Here is a 19264-nt window from a genome sequence, read left to right as displayed (position 1 = left end):
TCTCTCTCTCTCTCTCCCCCTTTTTCGCGCAAAATCTTCATTTCTGAATTCCCTCGCGCGTCGGAAACTTGTTTTCATATAAATCCTCCTTTTCTTATAGATCAGCGAAATTACTGTTGCGTATACTTTACAGATTGCAGCGGCAATAATTCTCAAGTTTACGACTTGTAAAAGTTTTGTAGTATATATTACAACGCGTAACAACGATAGAGCTCTTGAAAATTTAACGTGTAACTCGGGCATAACAAGCGAATCACAGAATTGTTCGTCGAATTGTTTGACCGAGATGCGTGTACATTTTTCGGTAACTGCACAAACACGCGAGAGGCGCACCCAGACCGCTTCCTGGGCTGAAAGGGTGGACACGCTTTGCTTGGAGAAAGGGAGCTGAAAGGGACAACGCGTGGGAATGGCCTCCTTCGTGTCGCGAGTCACGGATGGATCCACTCAAACCGCTTTTCAGGGACAATGCACTTCACTCTTGAAATGTTTCGCTCGTGAAATCTGAATATAACTGTCTTTATGCCCGTCGAATTTACAAAAGCGATTGCTTTCTAATAATAAGATTAATATTTTAGAAATTTTTAATAATAATTATTTTAATAATTTTAGAAAAGATTAATAATCTTTTCTAAAATTATCAAGACACAAGTATTCGCGTATTTGATATTACACTTAATCAAGAAATCGTAATATACTTTCGCTCTACGCATAATATTATATTAAATTACGTATATATTTCTATTTTGGTAGATTCTTCAAAAACAATCTATAATTTGTGATAAAATTCGAAATAAAATTCTATTTATAATTTTACGTATGACATAAAAAACATTTGAAAAGGTAAAATATTCTTCTCTTTATAAATTATATTCTCAGAAAAGACTATTGCTATTATTACTAAAAAAAGGGAAGCAACAGTTTTATTATTAGAACATATTGCATTGTCATTGATCGCACATTGTTAAGAAATAGTCTCGAATGACCAGTATTTTACCGAGGTCTCAATTTCAACTTCAATTTACCCGATTCTCTGTGCTTTCCAAGTCAAATTGAAATAAAGAGTTGGATAATTTATAATTGATCAAAAAGTTAACTGATTTAATAAAAATCAGTCATACAAATATATACTTCTTCAAGAGCGTGAATTTTGGAACTCGCTATCTCCGGAGATCTTTAAATATTTGCCTACCAAAATTTGATATATAATCTCAACCATCGAGTTATTTCACGACAGGGCTTTATCGTCTTTCTGTTCGGTCGCCAATGTTTCTGTTTCAACGTTTCCCGAAATTTAATCATCCTCTCCAACTGTTAGCCGAGAGCTGGAGCGGAAGTACGTCATTCCGCTGCCGTTGATTTCCCCTCGACGAGGGCCGCCAGTGGGGAGAACGTCGCATCACGCGCTGCGTCCTATTCTCTTTCTCCACGGGCTGAAAACACGTGACGCGAACACGTGGGAAGGAGAGACCGTGGCAGAGAGACCTTTCTCTCTCCTCTCCCTCCACCTGGGCCACGGTTTGTCACTCTCTTTCTCTCTCTTTCTCTCTGCCTCTTTCCCTCTTTCTCTCTTCCGTTTCCATCCTCTGACGGTTAACAGGTAGAAAGAGAGACAGGTGGCTCGATGTATTCATGATGCCGGGTGCGATACGACAATCCTGAACTCCACGGCCAGTGTCCGTGATGACTGCCCCGCGAATCGACGTATCTGTCCGATTGCAAATTTGATGTCGCGCCGAGCTTTGTTTTGTGTCTTTTATAAAATTAAACAAAGTCTCTTTTCTGCGAAGATACAAATAAGATTAATATCGGTTATCGATGATACTTGATGACAAAGACACAAAGTGTTTGAATTAAAATTTATAAGTCTTCTCGCAACTGCATGAATTAATCGATGAATTTCTATCGATACGAAGTTTAAGTAGAATTGTTGAATAGTGAGAAGATAAAGTGAATTGAATTGTGGTTATTTTAATTAAGTAAGTTGAGAAATGAAAGTGAAACTTAATAATTTACATCCCAATGGATCCACCTCCAATAATTTCGTATCGACGGAGAATTAATTTTTTAATTAAATAACTATTAAAGTAAATTAATTAAAGTGATTTTTTCACTTAACTATAAATTAAAAAATTACAATATATTTATAAAATTTTTAATCAAGAAATTTCATAGAAAATATATAGATCCTCGGTTTCGCAAAATTGTTTTGTTTCATTACAAGTCTGTATATTCTTCTCCCAATTAGTAAGTCTTGAGAACAAAGGAATAGATGTCAAATTTACTTTCCAGACTATTTTTTAATAGTCATTTTTTAATAGTAATCATTTTTTATTACGAATCAATTTTTCTAACAGATATCTCTCCACATTTTATAGTCCTAAATAACAAAATATTCATGCTATGTGTTACGATTTCTATGCGATTCTCTATAGTATTACATCCGGTTAACACGTAGAAGATATTCGCTTCGTGTGATTTTAATGTTCTAGAAGTGGAACTATGGGGAGTTGTGTAAATTACATGAGAACGCTACGGGTTAATAATTTACGCGTACGCATTTACCGAGTTCGGAGTAGATGTCGAAGAAAACATCGTTCGTGATCCGAACCGATTTGGGTTTCTCCTTTTCGGGCAGATAATGGATATCGACCACGGTGCATTCTCTCGAATTCTGTTAGCTGGAAATATTTGCACGATAATAATGGCAGAGGCGAATCGATCGTAGCGGAAATCGTAGCAAACTCCACTCACAAATGACTATCTACGGTATTGTCGTTAATGATTATTCTCGCTAGTTAATATTTGTCCCCGTTAACAAGATTGAATTGTCACGAGCTCACAGCTTCCTATGCATAATCGGCTAATTTTCAGTCAAAACAGCGAATTAATATCGAAGATGGATAATCTGATTAATATCACAATTGTATTAATTAAATTACATACAAATTATATATGAAATTTAATTTATTTATTTATTAATTTAATTTATGTTTTATTGTCATTTCTTTTCATTCTTATTAAAAGTGTAAAAAATGAAAAAAATGTAATTTACATTGTTAAATTAAAAAATATAGAAATTGTAAGAATAATAGAAGAGCACTATTATTACTCTTATATTATTTTTAGTTGTAGTGTAATACTTTTCGGTAAAAATTTTAAATTTAAAAACAGATTTATAATACATATGTATTACATATTTATCTTGGTTTTACAATCTTTTACATTATATGTAGGGTATTAAGATTGACACAAATCTCATGTTAGATTAATACCATCGTTACATATATTATCGTATGTTGAGTTTGCTTGTGGGCAACGTGACGAAAATGACGTTACAGGAAACAGATCTCATTTCCATTTCTTTTCAAATTCGCGATCCGGCAAGCTCATCGTTGATCGACGTACAATTCGTACGCCCTTGTTGCTCAATTTATACGACACGCCCCGGAAACTCGCATTTCGTGAGAAAGGAAGCTCGTCCTTTTCTGCCACCCCGTCCTACAACTTACCGGCGAAATAAATTTTCGCGGCGATAAACTTAAGACGAATATCTTTCTGGCCGCGGGACGATAGATAAATAGAAAGCGCGGCTACGTGATTCGAATAACCACGTATTCGCGTCTTCTTTTCGCCTCCCCGTGAATTACATTCACGATTATATATTTCGACTTCGGTATAGTATTTGAAAGATAATTCTCCATTGGGAGATCGAATTCTCTCATCACTAACGACGATCGCGAGAGATTGATCGAACAGATGTTCGGCAAGACGGATTTATCATAAGAGTTTTCGAGGTACATGGAACATAACTCACATTGCACACTTAGCCAAATAGTATATATTTCGTAGATAAATACTTAGAGATTTGCGGCATTTCGAAATCTATCTCTTAGAATTAATGTCATGATCGAGTTAGAATTTAATCTATATGTCAAAAATGAGTCTAATTGATATAAAAAATGAATAATACACAGAGAAAAATATTATTCTATTGCCAAGAAAAGCGACTACTCAGTTTATTTTTCTTTTTTTAAGTAATAGTTTTCTTCAACAAAGAATATATTTCTGATAATAGTTTTAAAATGTACTCATCACAAGTGTTAGAAAATCTCATTATCATGTACTCAAAAGAAGAATTTATTTTCTCTTCAAGAATATTGTAAAGTTGTATCAAAGAAAAATCAAACTTACTTTATGCCAACTTTATGTAATAAGCAAACCAAATTTTTATTTTAATTTAATATTCTTGATTAAAATACTGCACTTACTAAAATTCAGAATATATTCAATTAAATTTAATGCTTGTGATGAACTTATGATACATTTGCAGATATACAAACTTATGATATACTTAAAATAAATAATATTTACAGTATACATTTTTCTCTGTGTAGGATGTTATACAAAAGTATTACATTAGTGTTTCTAATTTTAAACTTTTAATATTATAGTCTATAAAATAACAAAATATTTATTTAATAGTTATTATATTTCACGTATCAATTTTTTTGATATTTTCTTCGGTTATTATTTTATTATATTTCTATTATTATAATATGAAAAATATTTGCTTCATTTTGCCTTTTAAATATAGAGACGGTGTTATTAATTTCATTTCAGATATATTTTAAAAATCTGGTAAATACATTGGTTCGAAAAACCGAGAATCTACGTGAATAAATATAGATTTGCTCAGAATATCGATTTGTTTTTCAGTTATCGATTTTCACCCAATATACGTATATATTATTCATCTGAGCGTCATTTAAGAGATTTGATTTTCGATATCTTTTTTGTTTAATATCATCATTTAGGTAGAGCTTTTATTAAAGCGCATTATTACGTAGACACGAACATCAGCATTGCTAAAACGAGCGTCCAACCGTGACGTTTTATATGGCTTCCTCTTATACACGTAAAAACGACAGCGATACACCAATAGTATCAGCATAGTCATTTACCGACGATCTGTCACGGTCCTACTTCCGTCATGTGGAAATTTCGCTATTTTGCAACGCATAATCACTTACCGCAATTTCGCAAATTCCACGATATCTGTCGTTCGTACGCGTCAATTGTTTCGCAGTTGACGCATGGAAAATACAAATTTGTATTTCATTGATTTCCCTCCCACAAAATATAATATTTGTTCCATTTATTTCACGTGTTATAATTAAATAGAAAAGCGCGCTAAAAATATCACGTAGCTATACAAAATTTACGCCAAATAAGAATAGGCTTTTCTTAAAATATCATATTCTTAATCATTTTGCATATCGCTTATTTAAAATTTAAACGTATCTTCAAATCTCATCTTAATATCCTGCAATTTGCTGTGAAATTGCATTGATTTGCTGTTAAATACGTTCGGCTAAAACGTGACTAAAATCGATTCATAAAAATTTTAATATATTTCAGTTGGATATATCTAATATTATCTTTTCCTACAAAAAAATATTGACAAATTTATAATTATCCAGACAGTAAGCATTTTATTTTTCGAGACAAAATAGGAGGAGAATTTGTGGAAACCAAGGATTTATAAATAATAGAATTAAAATTTTACATAATAAGTTAATTTAATGAATCGCATTTTCGATATAGAATATTTATCAATAATAATAATTAATGCATTATCAATAATTTAATACAAATATTTAAATGTTTGGGAGTTTAAAATTTTATATAAACAAATATTCAATAAGCGTAGCGAAAATTAAGAAATTAACTCATCATTTATTTTATTAAATTAGATAAACTGTCAAATGTATTAACAACATCGGCGGGCTCCCCTTCTCGTCAAGAAATAAAAAATATATCATATATCCTGTCTGTCTGAAAACAAATCTACGGCTAAAATGTTGATCGCCAGCGTATCCAACAGTCAAACAATCGCTCCCTCGTCATCTGTGAAACTACGACGATCTCGCCGATTGTCGTCCACCAGAGGATTAAAACAACGAATGACCACGAATGTCTCGAAAGACTCTTTTCCTTATCGGAATCTCGATCGAAAAATTGAAAATTCTTTGCCTATAACGGACAAGAGCAGCGACGAAGACAATGCCAAAGGTGGACTATTGATAAACTGGGAAATGAACGAAAGAGTCAGTTTAAGCAGCCGTTCTAGCACTGGATTGGCAATTCGTCCTGATGGTAAAAAAGGCATCGAATTTAGCGAGAATCGCAGAAGAAACGTTGAAGGTAGATCGAAAATCGGCTCAGAATGTTCGGAACGCGAAGTCAAATCGTCGTCATCAGTCGGACCGACGTTGGAGCTGATGAACGTGTCCGGATTTCCCGGGTCGAATGCCGATCGAAAGCATCGCGGTGCCTGTTCGATCGACATGACGGATGAAAACGTCCTTCGGAGCGATTCGAAATACGAGATCGGTGTTCTCAGTCGCGACTCTGCGATTACGAGAAAGCAAAGGGGACAGAGCGATACGCTTAGAAAAGACAACAATGACGCGACAAAGAGATGGACCAAAGATTCCATCTCGAAACGACTGGAACTGATTCACGAATTGAATCAGAAGATCTTGGCTAACTATGAGAGGTTTCAGCAAAGATCGAGGCGGCCCAAGGAGGCGAAGGAGCAGACCGTCAAGAGCCGAGTCAAAGATAAAACCGATACTGAAGAGCATATTTATACGGAGATCAAGAAGAGGCACAGAACAAGTTGTCAAACGAGTGATCGGAAGGCTCGAGATATTTCTAAACATGATACTTGTGGAAAGGAGTCTTCCAAGGAAGATGCTTCTAGACGAGCAGATACGGATAAATCGACCTTTTCGATAGGTTATCACGAGAGAGTCGATACCAAAGATCGAACGAAGAAGAAGGATAAATCCGATCGAAAAATCGTTCGCGAGAATACAAACTTTAGTATGGCGGCTAAGGAAAATTTTTTGTACCAAGTAGACGAGAAGACGCAGAAATATCTAAAGCCGAAAGACAAGAAAGGACGATTGTCGAAGGAAAATTCGATCTTCTACGCAAACGAAGATGTACCTTCAAAGGAGATGGAATCAGTCGCGTCTGGAGATTCTCTGCAGAACTCCAAATTGTATCCTGAGAGCAATAACGAGACGAAAAACGAAAATTCAATAGAAAAGGAGGACAGAGTTTCGCGAGATCGATCCGAAATCGATTCGCAAAATGATGCCATCGAATCGCGACGGACGGAAGGCGGAGATGCCGCGACGGACGAAAAAATTCTGGAGTGCAGAATCCTGGAGAATCTGGACAAGACGATCGACCGATTTGATAGCGAGAGGACGCGGCTATCATCGGGAGAGAGCAACGAGGAGGGGAACAGCTTTAGCACAGATTCCATACAGAGTCGAGGCACGAAATCGAAAGAAAAATGCACGAAGGATGCCAGCTTCCTGCAGGATACCTTCAATTCCTCCTGGGACTCGGGAGTCGGCGTGGCGGACCTCGGTAGCGGAAGCGGATGGGTGAGAATACATACGGGGATCGAGAGTAGCCTCGTCTATCTCACTCTGGACACCACGGCTAGGGACGTCTGCAGGGACATGCTATTGGGAGACGACTTGTCTCTGTTTGTCCAGGTAAACGCCAGTTTCAAACGCGGCTGATTGTCACCTTCAACTTGCACATTATTTGTCTCACGAGGGAATGAAATACGAAGTGTAGATGAGATAGGAGATATAGTGCAGGGACAATATAATTTCAGGCCAAAAAATTTGATCTTTGACATTGCAAAGGAAAATATTTCAAAAAATATAGAGACTTTGCATCTCGCGCAATTTCTTTTCCGTTCTCGCCTTGAGAACATTGAGATCTGAAATCATCGACATTATAATAATGTTAATGGTATATTTTTAATAGTATATTTTTAGTACAGTATGTTTTCTTAATTTTTAATTTTTTTTCCAATCATCTAACTTTCGAGATAAATTCAAAACTTTCAAGATAAATTCAAAATGATAAATTCTAAATGGTCTACAGCCTAGCTTCTCAAAAGATGTACGCGCGAGTAATCAAAAGAGTCTAAGATTTAAATAGCTGGCTAGCTCGATGAAAGAAGTTTTGACTCAATAAGACCGACTACCTAAAGCCGTCGAGCTGCAGTTAACTTTGGCTTCCGTAAAAGGAACGCTGGCTCTTTATTCTGCAAACCTTCGATAGCGGAGAACGTTCAAGTACTTTGTTATCTCGTAATTGTTAATGGGCCACAGTTAATTATCTTCGATATAAAGTAACAAGAAATATCTAATACTTTATAGTTCGGGAAATAGCACCGGATTAAAAATTCATTTTCGAAGGAATGACAATCGCTTTTGTGTTAAAAATTTTATCTATTTCATGTGTATTTTATTATATAAAGTTATACATAGATGTAAAAAAATATATTGAATTATATATATTTGATTTTCATCGTATGATAAAATCAATAATAACCGTTATTGCAATAGTAATATTGATTAAATATTTTCTCGAGTAAATACGAACTGGAAAACAAGTAATATATTTGATTGAGTTTATTGCCTTGTATAAATTAATCCTTCTCGTGTATATATACTTTTTGTTCGATATTTCACATTATAAACATTGCACTGAAATCTGTAATTAAAATTTTCATAGAATACGCTTATCACGGATTAAATGTTGCGCAAAATAAAATTCAAGCTAAAAAAATTATTTGTTAACAAATAAAATTATATTTTAATTGTAAAATACATCGATACAATAACGTATTTAGGTCATTTTCTGTGATTATTTTATAAGCTGTTCAAAAAATCCGGAATCAAAGAAAAATGTATAAATTAATTTGTAAATATAATATAAACAAAATAATATAAAAATGATATAACAGTTATCTCTTTCTTTGTTTCTAAAGGTTATTTATGTAGATATTTTATCTCTATATTCATTTAATTACAAAATAATATTGAAATTATGAAATTATTAATTAGGTTATTGTTATAATATTTATATACATATTTTATCTTATATATAATATATAGAAATAATATTTTATTTATAATCATACAAATACACAACTACTAATACTTTTACACGTTTGAAATATCTCTTTGTGATCTCAAAATGTCCAAATATATTACTTATATTATTTTATACATAAATTTTCATTATATATAAACAATAGAAATTTACTATTTAATGCGTAATAATCCGTTTCATTCTAACATATCAAATTCACTTGCGAATTTGCAAAATGAACATTTCACTAATTATTTATATTGTTTTCGTAATTGAGCAATTTTTATGCAAGTTCAACGTTCCCTTAGATTTTATTTGCGAATTCTTTTCCGTTCGTAAGGTGTAAATTATCGAGAGCTGCAATGTTACTTTCTCCTTCAATATATATGTGCGTAATTATTTAATATAATAATTCATCGCTTGATTGAGATAAGGACTAAATAATTACATATTTATTTAATCATTTCGCATAAGAAAAAAAAAATAGTTCGCATTCACGGTTATGGGAGATGTTCTACCTGAAAAAAATCGAGGAATCAAGCGACACCCGGTACATAAAACGAGCGCGGATCACGATCGCCATGTGCTAGCGGAATTTCTCCATCGGCGAACCGGAAGAGGACCGTCGCTCAAAGTTCCGCGGAAGCGATAGAGGGGAGGCTGACGCGATATCGTTGCGAGGAATCTCTATATTTTCGACGCGCCGGAGATATTAAAGGTCCACCGGCTGCCGTCGAGGAATCCACTGCTGTAACTCGACGTTTTCGTCGATGAAGAGTTTTTCGATCGAGCCTTCATGTCGTAAACAGACTCATCGTGACGAGGAAACGACACGACCCATATCTACCGGATGTCTTTTTGGTCCGTCGGTATATTACGATCAATAACGACATCGAGTTCATCTAAATTTAAGCCAAAAGATGACCTACGTGATGAGCAACTTGCGATGAGCTTGGTATACTGCACATAAATATTTTCTATTCTTACGACGTCTAAAGGTGGCTTAAAGATAGACAGAGAAAAATAGCGTCGCAAAATACTCGATGCGACAAATCTGTCCGTATAATTGACTTGATATTTTGAAGCAGCGTCGATCAATATTGACCAGGATCAGTCCGACTGTTTCGCGAAAACTTTCGCGAAACTGTCTACGTTTCCCTCAAGGTGCTTAGACATTAGTCACCGCAGCCATATTGCATCGTAATGTTATCAAGCGAGAAATTACACGTAATCTTCTTGCGTATGCAAATGTTAACGCTGTTAGCGAATACGCGAATATCGCTGTGTGCGCTGACCTAAATAGACATTGTAACTTCGATAATTAACCGATGATAAATTATTATCGAAACGATACAACTTCTGTACCAAAACGCTATTATTCAGCGTCAAATTTGCAGAAGTATTGGCAATTTTCTTCGAAATATTTTTATGAGAATAATAATCTTATTTGAGATCGAGATAAAAATAAAGTGGATCGCGGTGAATGCTGCGGGAATTCAAAATCCAGCATGCAACATGCTGACTCGATGTAGCGGAACGAATCAAGCATTATTTCCACGGAATCTCTCGGGATTCGCGGAAGAAAAAGAAAGGGAGAGAGAGAAAAACTGCCAGCAGAAGAAGCCCGCTACTAAATCGAAACTCCGCGTTTGTCCAACGATTGTTATTGGCTGTGGAAAGAGATCGATGCGCGAAGATAGGGGAAGTGCATTCCATGAAAACAAACGAAAGATTCCGCGGATCACGAAGTTTCCCCGGAGACGATTTCAGTAGCAAGCGAAAAATTTTTCGATTCCCTCGTAGGGGATGAAAGGGGTTGAAAGTAAACGTAAGTATAATAATCGAAACGCGATCGATACATATAGATTTTCGTTGTATTTTTTTCGCCGAATTTGTGCAATATTGGAAAAATATTGGAATATTTAAGAGAAATTTTATCTTTGTAAACTGCGATTATACATTTTTTTTAAACTGTCACAAAGACGTTGCAAGGGATATAATGTTCTATAGAAACAGATTTCTAAAGAATAAAGATACGGATTTTCGTTCTCCATCTTTTTGTCTGCAAAAATAAATTTTTGGTTGAATGATTTAAAAATCCTCTTTTACGTCGATCCTACTATCACGAGAGGAACGTCGCGGCGCTTCGAGGATAAACATGCACGAAGACGGTCCGCACGATAATGAATTCAACGAACGTATAATGCAGGATTTAACGTCACGAGAAGAGTATTTGGTATTCTTGTCGAACGAGAGTCAATCTTCGAGAGTGAGAGACCATTTGCAACATTATACGTTCTTGTATTTCCGTCGCAGTGACTCATATATTCGTACATTATATTCTGTTCATTGCAAAAAATACACAGTAAAAAATAAAATGTTAATTTTAACATTTTTCACATGTCTCAGAAAGTCCACTCTAAATTTTAAGTTAAACTCATTCGTCGTATGTTACTTATTAATAAACTAAAAATGTTAAATAATTGACACAATATTTTACATTTATTTTTGTTATTGTGACTTTAAGTGTAATGTAAAAATAATATACAAATTAATTAAAAATTATATGAAAAAATCATTATAATAACTCATAAGAATTGTTGTGAGACATATAATAGTAATTATTTTAACTTAAATTATTTGTAATAGAACCATTTAATTTTTATTTGTAATAGAACCATTTAATTTGATTATTTTGCATGTCAAAATTCAAAATTATTTGAAGATTTACTTTAATTTTTTTTAGAATGTCAAACTGACTTTGAGACATGTTGATTGTTTAAAATGATTATGTTAAAAATACTCAAAATACAAAATGTTAAGTTAAGAAGTTGACATAAATGTGACACAAAAATGTTATAAAAATAATAATATATAAGTTGTATGTTAATTTTACATTAAAGTACTAATCAAAACATGGTAACACAAAAGAAAATTTTAACATATGGACGCACAATTTTTTACTGTGTAATAGCTTCGATTTTATTCAAAGTCAACTTTAAATGGTTCGCAAAAGTACAAAGAATGCCGGTCATCTTTCGGATCGTCTTAATTTGAAAGTGCATCAATTAATGTAATTTACATGACAGAAGCCACGTGGGAAATTGATATTCGCTAAATAGTTTGCGTGAAATAGAACACGCGAACTTATCGCACGTGTTACTACTCCGATATTCGCGAAACGCGGATTACTCTGCATCTGGAATTATGGAGTCTGCCACACCTTGAATTAGAGCAAAGAGTAGACGACGCCGTTGCACATGCGAAAGAGCTCGTTTCCTCGCAATGACGAGGTGTTTCGAGCTCTCGACAGGCCTGACACGTCACACTCATCTGTCAGTCTGTGCGGGAACAATGCGCAAGGCACGAGAAGACTCGTGCTATGCTAGCCCGTTGAAGTTATACGTCTCGGTTTGATCATTAGACATTTCCCTCTCGCGACGAGGATTGAAATGGGAAGGTGACAACCATCGCGAAAGCTCTATACTTTGAAATATAATGCCCTTATCGCTAAATTGAATAAGTTTCTTATCTAAATAAAAATTTTATTTATGTAAGGTTCTCATCTCTAAGATTCGATCTCGTTAATTAGATTTTACGGTGTCTTATTTCTATGCTGTTTGCGTAGATTTTATAGCAATTTGGGGTCTTCGATATTTCTTCAGCAAAAATTTAATTAGCAGATATTATTTTAGCAGATATTATCTGTCAGAATAATTTGACAAATAAGTCTTGAAAATTTCCGGAGCAAAGTACAATTAAAACGAATAACAAGATTACATTTTTAATTATATCTTCGATTCGTTAGTCTTTTCAAAAACTTTTAAATTGAGAGAATTTAAAATTAAAGCTGTTAAATAATTTAATCATATTGTAATTGAAAAAATCGATTATGAGAAAAGCCACAAATGAAAGAAATATTTATTTAAGAAATACGCGCATACATAAAATGAGAAATCTCTTCTGTGACTAGAATACAATACTGAAATTTTGTAGCTGAAACAAGATCCGATAATTTTGGAACTTTGCGCATAAATTTTGACAAAATATATACTACATAGTGTGCCAGCTCGAAATCGATTATTCCCATGAATCTCTGTGTGTGTGTGTGTGTGTATACATAAATTGTGTGTGGATAAATTATATGAAATTTCAGTATAATTCCAACAAAGTTTTGGAGGATAACAAAACTTTGCGATAAAAACTATAGACTATTGCTATAATTGTTTCGTAGAGCTCGAGAGATGCGCGTCCAATGAAAAGCATCCAATTAAATTTGATCTAATCTGACAGTATTAACCGATCGTTCTAATGATTACCGGTTCGAATCAAGATTGCGATCCCCTTCAATCTCTAAGTTCCTAAAAGGATACGATGAACTCTTTTACGATTAACTGAAATTGCTATTCGTTAGTTTTCCGAACTATTCGTTAGTTTCATTTTACGAACATTGCATTCACGAGCCGGCGCATTTAACGAGCGTTGCTTTTTACGAGCAATGTTGTTTAACTATTGTTGTTTTATAGCATCTCTGTGTGTTTTTTCGCGTATCAATAGGAAAATGGAAGAGTAAAAAGGAAAAAAATACGAGGAATGTTTGATGGGTGACGATAAAATTTCCGGACGCTTCGTCCAAAATACACTTTGTATTTTCGGTTACGAGAGATATTTTTTTCATGATTTTCTGATAGCGCGGTAAACACAGCGAAATGTTATAAGATGGAATTCGATAGAATTCAACAGGCGGTGTTCGATAAATTACGCAAAAAATGGACCAATTATTTTCCGTAGTAATTGTTTTTTTTTTTATCATTGCAGTGTCGAAATTGTTTGTATTGTTGCATTGTATAATCTTTGGATTTTTAAATTGAATAAATTACGATTTTTAGATTCTTAAATTATTAAATCTTTTCTTTTTAATTATTAATTATTAAAATAGAATTCAATATTTGCATTTTCTCTAGAAATTTGATTTTTTGTATATTTCATTCTTGAAATCTTTCTTCCTAAAATTTTTATACTCTTAAATTAGTTGATGCAATGGGCAATTAATTAATTAATTAATTAATTAATTAATTTTTTCGAATTATTAAAATCTTTATTCGGTTCAATATAATTATAAAACATTTAATCATAGAATAACAACAAATTAATAAATGTTCCTTTATTTTAAACTGCACACGTAATCTACTTTTATACTCGGACAGCATTCATAGAAAAATGTTAAGGAAACGATTATTTATACTCCTCAGAAAATAAGAACTGAGCCATATACGAGAAATGCGAACCTACTCGTAATCCTCTTACACTATGAAAAGATAAATCTGTATTACGTTGTTTGAAACGAAATCACGATGAGAAAACGGACAAGAGATAGGCCGATATATATGCAATTTGTATTTTTAATTAAAATCAGGTCGGTAGTCGAATAAATCCAACGAAAGGGAGAAGAGAAGAAGCGCGGCGAGAATAAAATTGTCAATCATAGCGACATTCGGGATTGTCTTTCGTTAAGCGAGAACAAATTTTTACGCGCCGTTGCCTAATTTAATTAAAGTCGCTCGTCGAAATATACACATGCTCACACACGCATACGCACAGAGAAGAAGATAATAATGAGTGGATTACAGATGAAAAAAATCAGTGCATATTTTCATCTAAAATAATAAAATAACAAAATATTTTAACCTAAATTAACAAAAAATACACAAAAAATACATCTTCATATATCTTAGCGTTTTTTTTTTCAACGAAGAATAGATGAGCCAAATTAATTGAATAAATTAATATAAATATTATCAATTAAAATATATATCATATAATATATATCATATAATATATATGTATTAAAATATATATCAACTGATTTTTTTCAGAAAATTTTCTTTGACAAATTTTTAAAACCCGTTTCATCCGAAGATGAAAGAATCGTGAAAAACGTATCTCGAATGTGCGCACTTTTGCAAGACGAAGCGTTGAAGGAGCTAATTCTATTTACCTATCTGCACGAACATTTTTGACTGAGACCGTCGTTTTTCCGCGCTTAATCCAGCGCAGACAAGTTAAAGTCACTCGATTATGTAAACGAATTTATGGAAGGGCACCTGCTATATACGATGCTGTACATTGCAACGGCAGGTGTTTGCCAGTTTGCGCTATATATACACGTATACAAGGGAAAAGTCAGGTCAGGTAACTGAACAGGTGTCCGATGAAGAAAATAGACGAGTTCGATGATCCTTTGACTTTTTACATATTGTAGCTCTGTATTAAAAAACGCTCGACGATGACTAGTAGGTACTTTGACCACTCGTATCGCATAACAAAATTCGAAACTCTTCAAAATTTTTAACAATTTTCATTCCGAACCAATAATTATTTCCTACAAAATTCTGATGATAAAAAGCGATAAAATAATCTTTCACAAATAAAACGATTATTAAATTGCATTTTCTTTGTAATTTTTTTATATTATTGGACATATGGAAATATATATATATATATATTTAACGATTTAATGTTAACGATGAATTTTCCAAAGATTACGGAGACCCAATATATTTCAAAATGTGATTCGTCAGTTAAATTTGTGTGACTCGTTGTAATAAATCCGGGAAAAAAATCGAGGAAAAAACATTTTCGACTTAATTAACGTGCGCGAATATTAATGTAAAATATTAATTATGACGGTCTTGCATTTTGTGAAATGCACATTGATCTCGATTAGCATGTGAACATGATATAATAAAATTTCAAAGCTCGACATGATGACATACTATTCGATAATTGTCGGAACAGTCGAGGATTATTTAGCTTTACGCTAGGCTAGTTAAATTTAGGACTATTTTATATATATATATATATATATATATATATATATATATATATGCAATACAAATTGTGCGAAACATTGTATGCTCTATCTCTGCTTTCAATATGAAATTTACGAATTTTGTATGTTTTTATTTGAAACAATCTCAAAGCAAACTAATTTCCGTATTTCGGAATTAACAAAATCAACACCGCAACAAATCAACATTATCGCATATAGCGAACGTTTATAATGAATTTCGTTAATTACATGGGTCTCTAGAGAGAATTGGATGTATCTCGGTTTGCAGGCCAATAAATCGATAAAATATCGGTCTATCAAATCAGAATAAAATAACTTGCTGTCGCTAACGAAATTTCAAATCGAAAATATATTATGGATGAAAAGATTTCGCTCATTTATTCCGATCTATGTTATTGTATTTATTACTCTAAATTTATACCACGCAATATAGTAATATTATTTTTATCAATTCCAATCTCTATTTCTAAAAATATATCTTGACGAGATTCGTTTATGTCGTTTATAATATAAACATCTGAAAAAATTATTTGCATTAAATCAATTAATGTTTAACTATTAATAAGTAAGATTTATAAAATGAAAATTATGAAAATTATTATTAATGGAAAACGCGACGACACAAATAGCTGACACAAAATATGAAATGAAATAAAAATCTTAACAAATCGATATCTATAAAATTCCACGAAGGTTTGTGTGTTATTAGGTTCAACACTTCACTTTGTAAATAAACAACGCGTTCTGCTAACCACCCGAATCTCCCGAGTAACCAAGCTTGGCAAAATGGCCATGATGTCGGGAGGAATGAATGGAGGGTGGCCAGTAGGGAATCAGAATGAATTTCGGGGCTGAGCTGGTCGATTCCAATTTAACTTTAATTTACGCGAGTGCTGCTGGCTGCAAGTTCGCACGAAAATTCATACTCGACTGGTCGCGAGGGGGTGGTCGTCTCCATTTTTACTCCCTCCTTTTCTCCCTCGCACTCTTCGTTTAGAACGTTACTTATGAGTCCCTAAATCGTAACAAATGAGAGTTTTACGATGTAAGGAAGCATCCGACTCTCGCGGCCGTTGCCGTTAGATGGATTGATGGAATTTTTCACAGCCACTTTGCCACTAAAGGGCGCGTTCATAATAACAGCGTGTGAAATATGCAGCTTGTATTCGCACATATTTCGCGCTGTATAGTGTATCATTTCTCCCTGGAGAAAAATCGAAGTAAATAAGTGGAATATAAAGAATGAACTTGTATGATGTAGCACACAAAATTGTATGTTTATTTAATAGGCAAGACTAGATCACTGCTTAAACATTACAATTATAGCTTGTAAAAATTCTATAAAAATAATTTCGTCAAAAAGAAAAAAAGGTTCTTTGTATATATATATATATATATATATATATATATATATTTTGTATATATATATATATAAAATATTATATATTAAATATTATATATATTATATATATATATATATTTTTTTTTATGATAAATATATTTTTAATAGATAAAAATATCAGTGGCTTGGAAAAAGTTGAAAGAGTAACAAGCGGAAGAATGAAGAGTTTATTTCCAATTGGAATAACATCACTTACATAATCTTATGATGGCGATGTTCATGGCGCGAAACTTTACACTTGGTTAATCAGCCACAACTACGGAAGATATCGGATGTGCAAACGTCCCACGAGGATGCTTCGTAATTTGATGCCATTTGGCGATCCTTTACCACGGTAATTAAACGTTGGACATGTGTATGACGTAATCTGAAAAGAAGTAAGAAAGACACATATAAGCTTTGAGCACTGGCAAACGCGACTTTCATTACGTTATGAAGTAAAAAATGAAGAATATTATAAATTAAAAACTCTTATTCTCGGCGATTGATTCACTTTTATTTATCTCTACTACTCTATTAATTTTCTATTTTAAGATGGATAAATTAATCGAAGAAACAATTTTATATCAAATTATTATATTTTTCTTAAGGCACAAGAGTTTCATTTCAATCAGAATCTCTCTCATTATATGTATAACTATGAATGCATCTTGCTGTAACGCAATGTAATTTGATTAGGAATATTTTTAAGATCTTTTCAACTATACCTGTACATATAAAAATACAGTCTAAAGATTAACGCTTAACGTAATTAAATAAAAACAAAAAAAAAGATATTTATTTACAAAGTTAGTATTTATATATTTATCATTCCCAAAATTTGAACATCAAAAAGAATTATACGATATAATTAAATTTCTCTTAAATTGTGTTGACGAAGGCAGATGTGTCTTCTCACCTGAATTTGCATGCTTTATTTTAATAATAATATTATATATTATCATTTTAAAATAAAATATATAAATTCAGATGGGAAGGCATTTCTGTTTCTATCTGTACTATGTTATTTGAAAAATTTCAACTCCAATTTTTTTAAATATCTTAAGTATTTTATATGATAAATCATCGATATTTTAATGTAACACGAAAGCAGACGAACATCGCGTCTAAGGCTCAAAGAAGTAAACTCGTTGCTTTTTGGTTCAAGACACGAGTCAAGAGACTGGATTGCCGCTGACTCGGTGGCAGCAATTAATTTCTAAATCCGCGAACGTGGCGAGAAAGTCGAAAATTCTTGGCCAGGAGAGAGACGTTTCGTGCACAGGAATATGATTATCCGCGTGGTGCAAAAGTGTTCGAGACTTTAATTACGCTCTTTTCATTAATGAAGAGACGCCCTTTCGCGTCGAGAGAAGAATATCATCTCTCTTCCCCTCATTTTGTCGTCTGCGAGACGAACGTTTTTCGAATGATTTTTTTTCTTTTTTTTTCACAGTTTTCATTTCAAATAATTTTGACTATGTGGTTCTATATGTTGATTACAAAAAAAGTCGAAAAATATCCGCGTAATCCGTCGCGAAAATTGATTATCGCACAGACATTCAAGCATTTTTCTAGAAATGAATACAATGTACATATATAATGATGTTGACTTTGATGATAACTTTGATTCTGAAGATGATTCGTGAGATCGAAATAATTTCGCTAGCAATTCTATGCCGGGGCCATTTCTTTTTATCTCTTATTTTTATTCTTATAAAACCATAATGCTAAAAACATTTAATTAATATTGGACGTCAGATGGCTATCTATAAAAATTTCCATAATATGAATATTAAATCTGATTTATGACTGAAATTTTTATAATATCGATATTATATCAACATTATTTCATGATAAAGAAGTTGAAAAAACTTGATATGGAAACATATAAATACATTTTTAAATTTTACATAATAAACAAAATAAAAATTGCTAATTACTGCCAATTAAATATTAAATTTAATCAGAAGATTGATTTAATTAAAAGTTAATGTAACATTGTTGAGTGACATGTACATCGATATTATATATGTACTAATTATATATTTTGT

At 32.9% G+C, this 19264-nt stretch overlaps 1 protein-coding gene and 1 long non-coding RNA gene across 3 annotated transcripts in view; one reads left to right on the top strand and one right to left on the bottom strand.

The window, feature by feature from the left end:
- Positions 1 to 19264, bottom strand: part of LOC112637570 — a 94392-nt gene that overhangs the window by 16212 nt on the left and 58916 nt on the right. The window contains exon 3 of one of the 2 annotated variants that reach the window (XR_003122616.1): positions 17428 to 17598. This is a non-coding gene — a long non-coding RNA (uncharacterized LOC112637570). Of the gene's footprint in view, positions 1 to 17384; positions 17599 to 19264 lie in introns of those variants that run through there. The other variant, XR_003122615.1, reaches the window with a different exon arrangement.
- Positions 5764 to 19264, top strand: part of LOC105250930 (PH domain leucine-rich repeat-containing protein phosphatase 2) — a 62506-nt gene continuing 49005 nt past the window's right edge. Inside the window, exon 1 of the mRNA XM_011257326.3 lies at positions 5764 to 7580. Coding sequence (XP_011255628.2) covers positions 5862 to 7580 — 1719 coding nt within the window. The 5' untranslated portion in view covers positions 5764 to 5861. The remainder of the gene's footprint in view (positions 7581 to 19264) is intronic.

Source organism: Camponotus floridanus, unplaced genomic scaffold (assembly GCF_003227725.1).
Source record: "Camponotus floridanus strain SB8 unplaced genomic scaffold, Cflo_v7.5 scaffold18, whole genome shotgun sequence".
Lineage (NCBI taxonomy): Eukaryota > Metazoa > Arthropoda > Insecta > Hymenoptera > Formicidae > Camponotus > Camponotus floridanus.
This window is presented reverse-complemented; position numbering and strand designations above follow the sequence as displayed.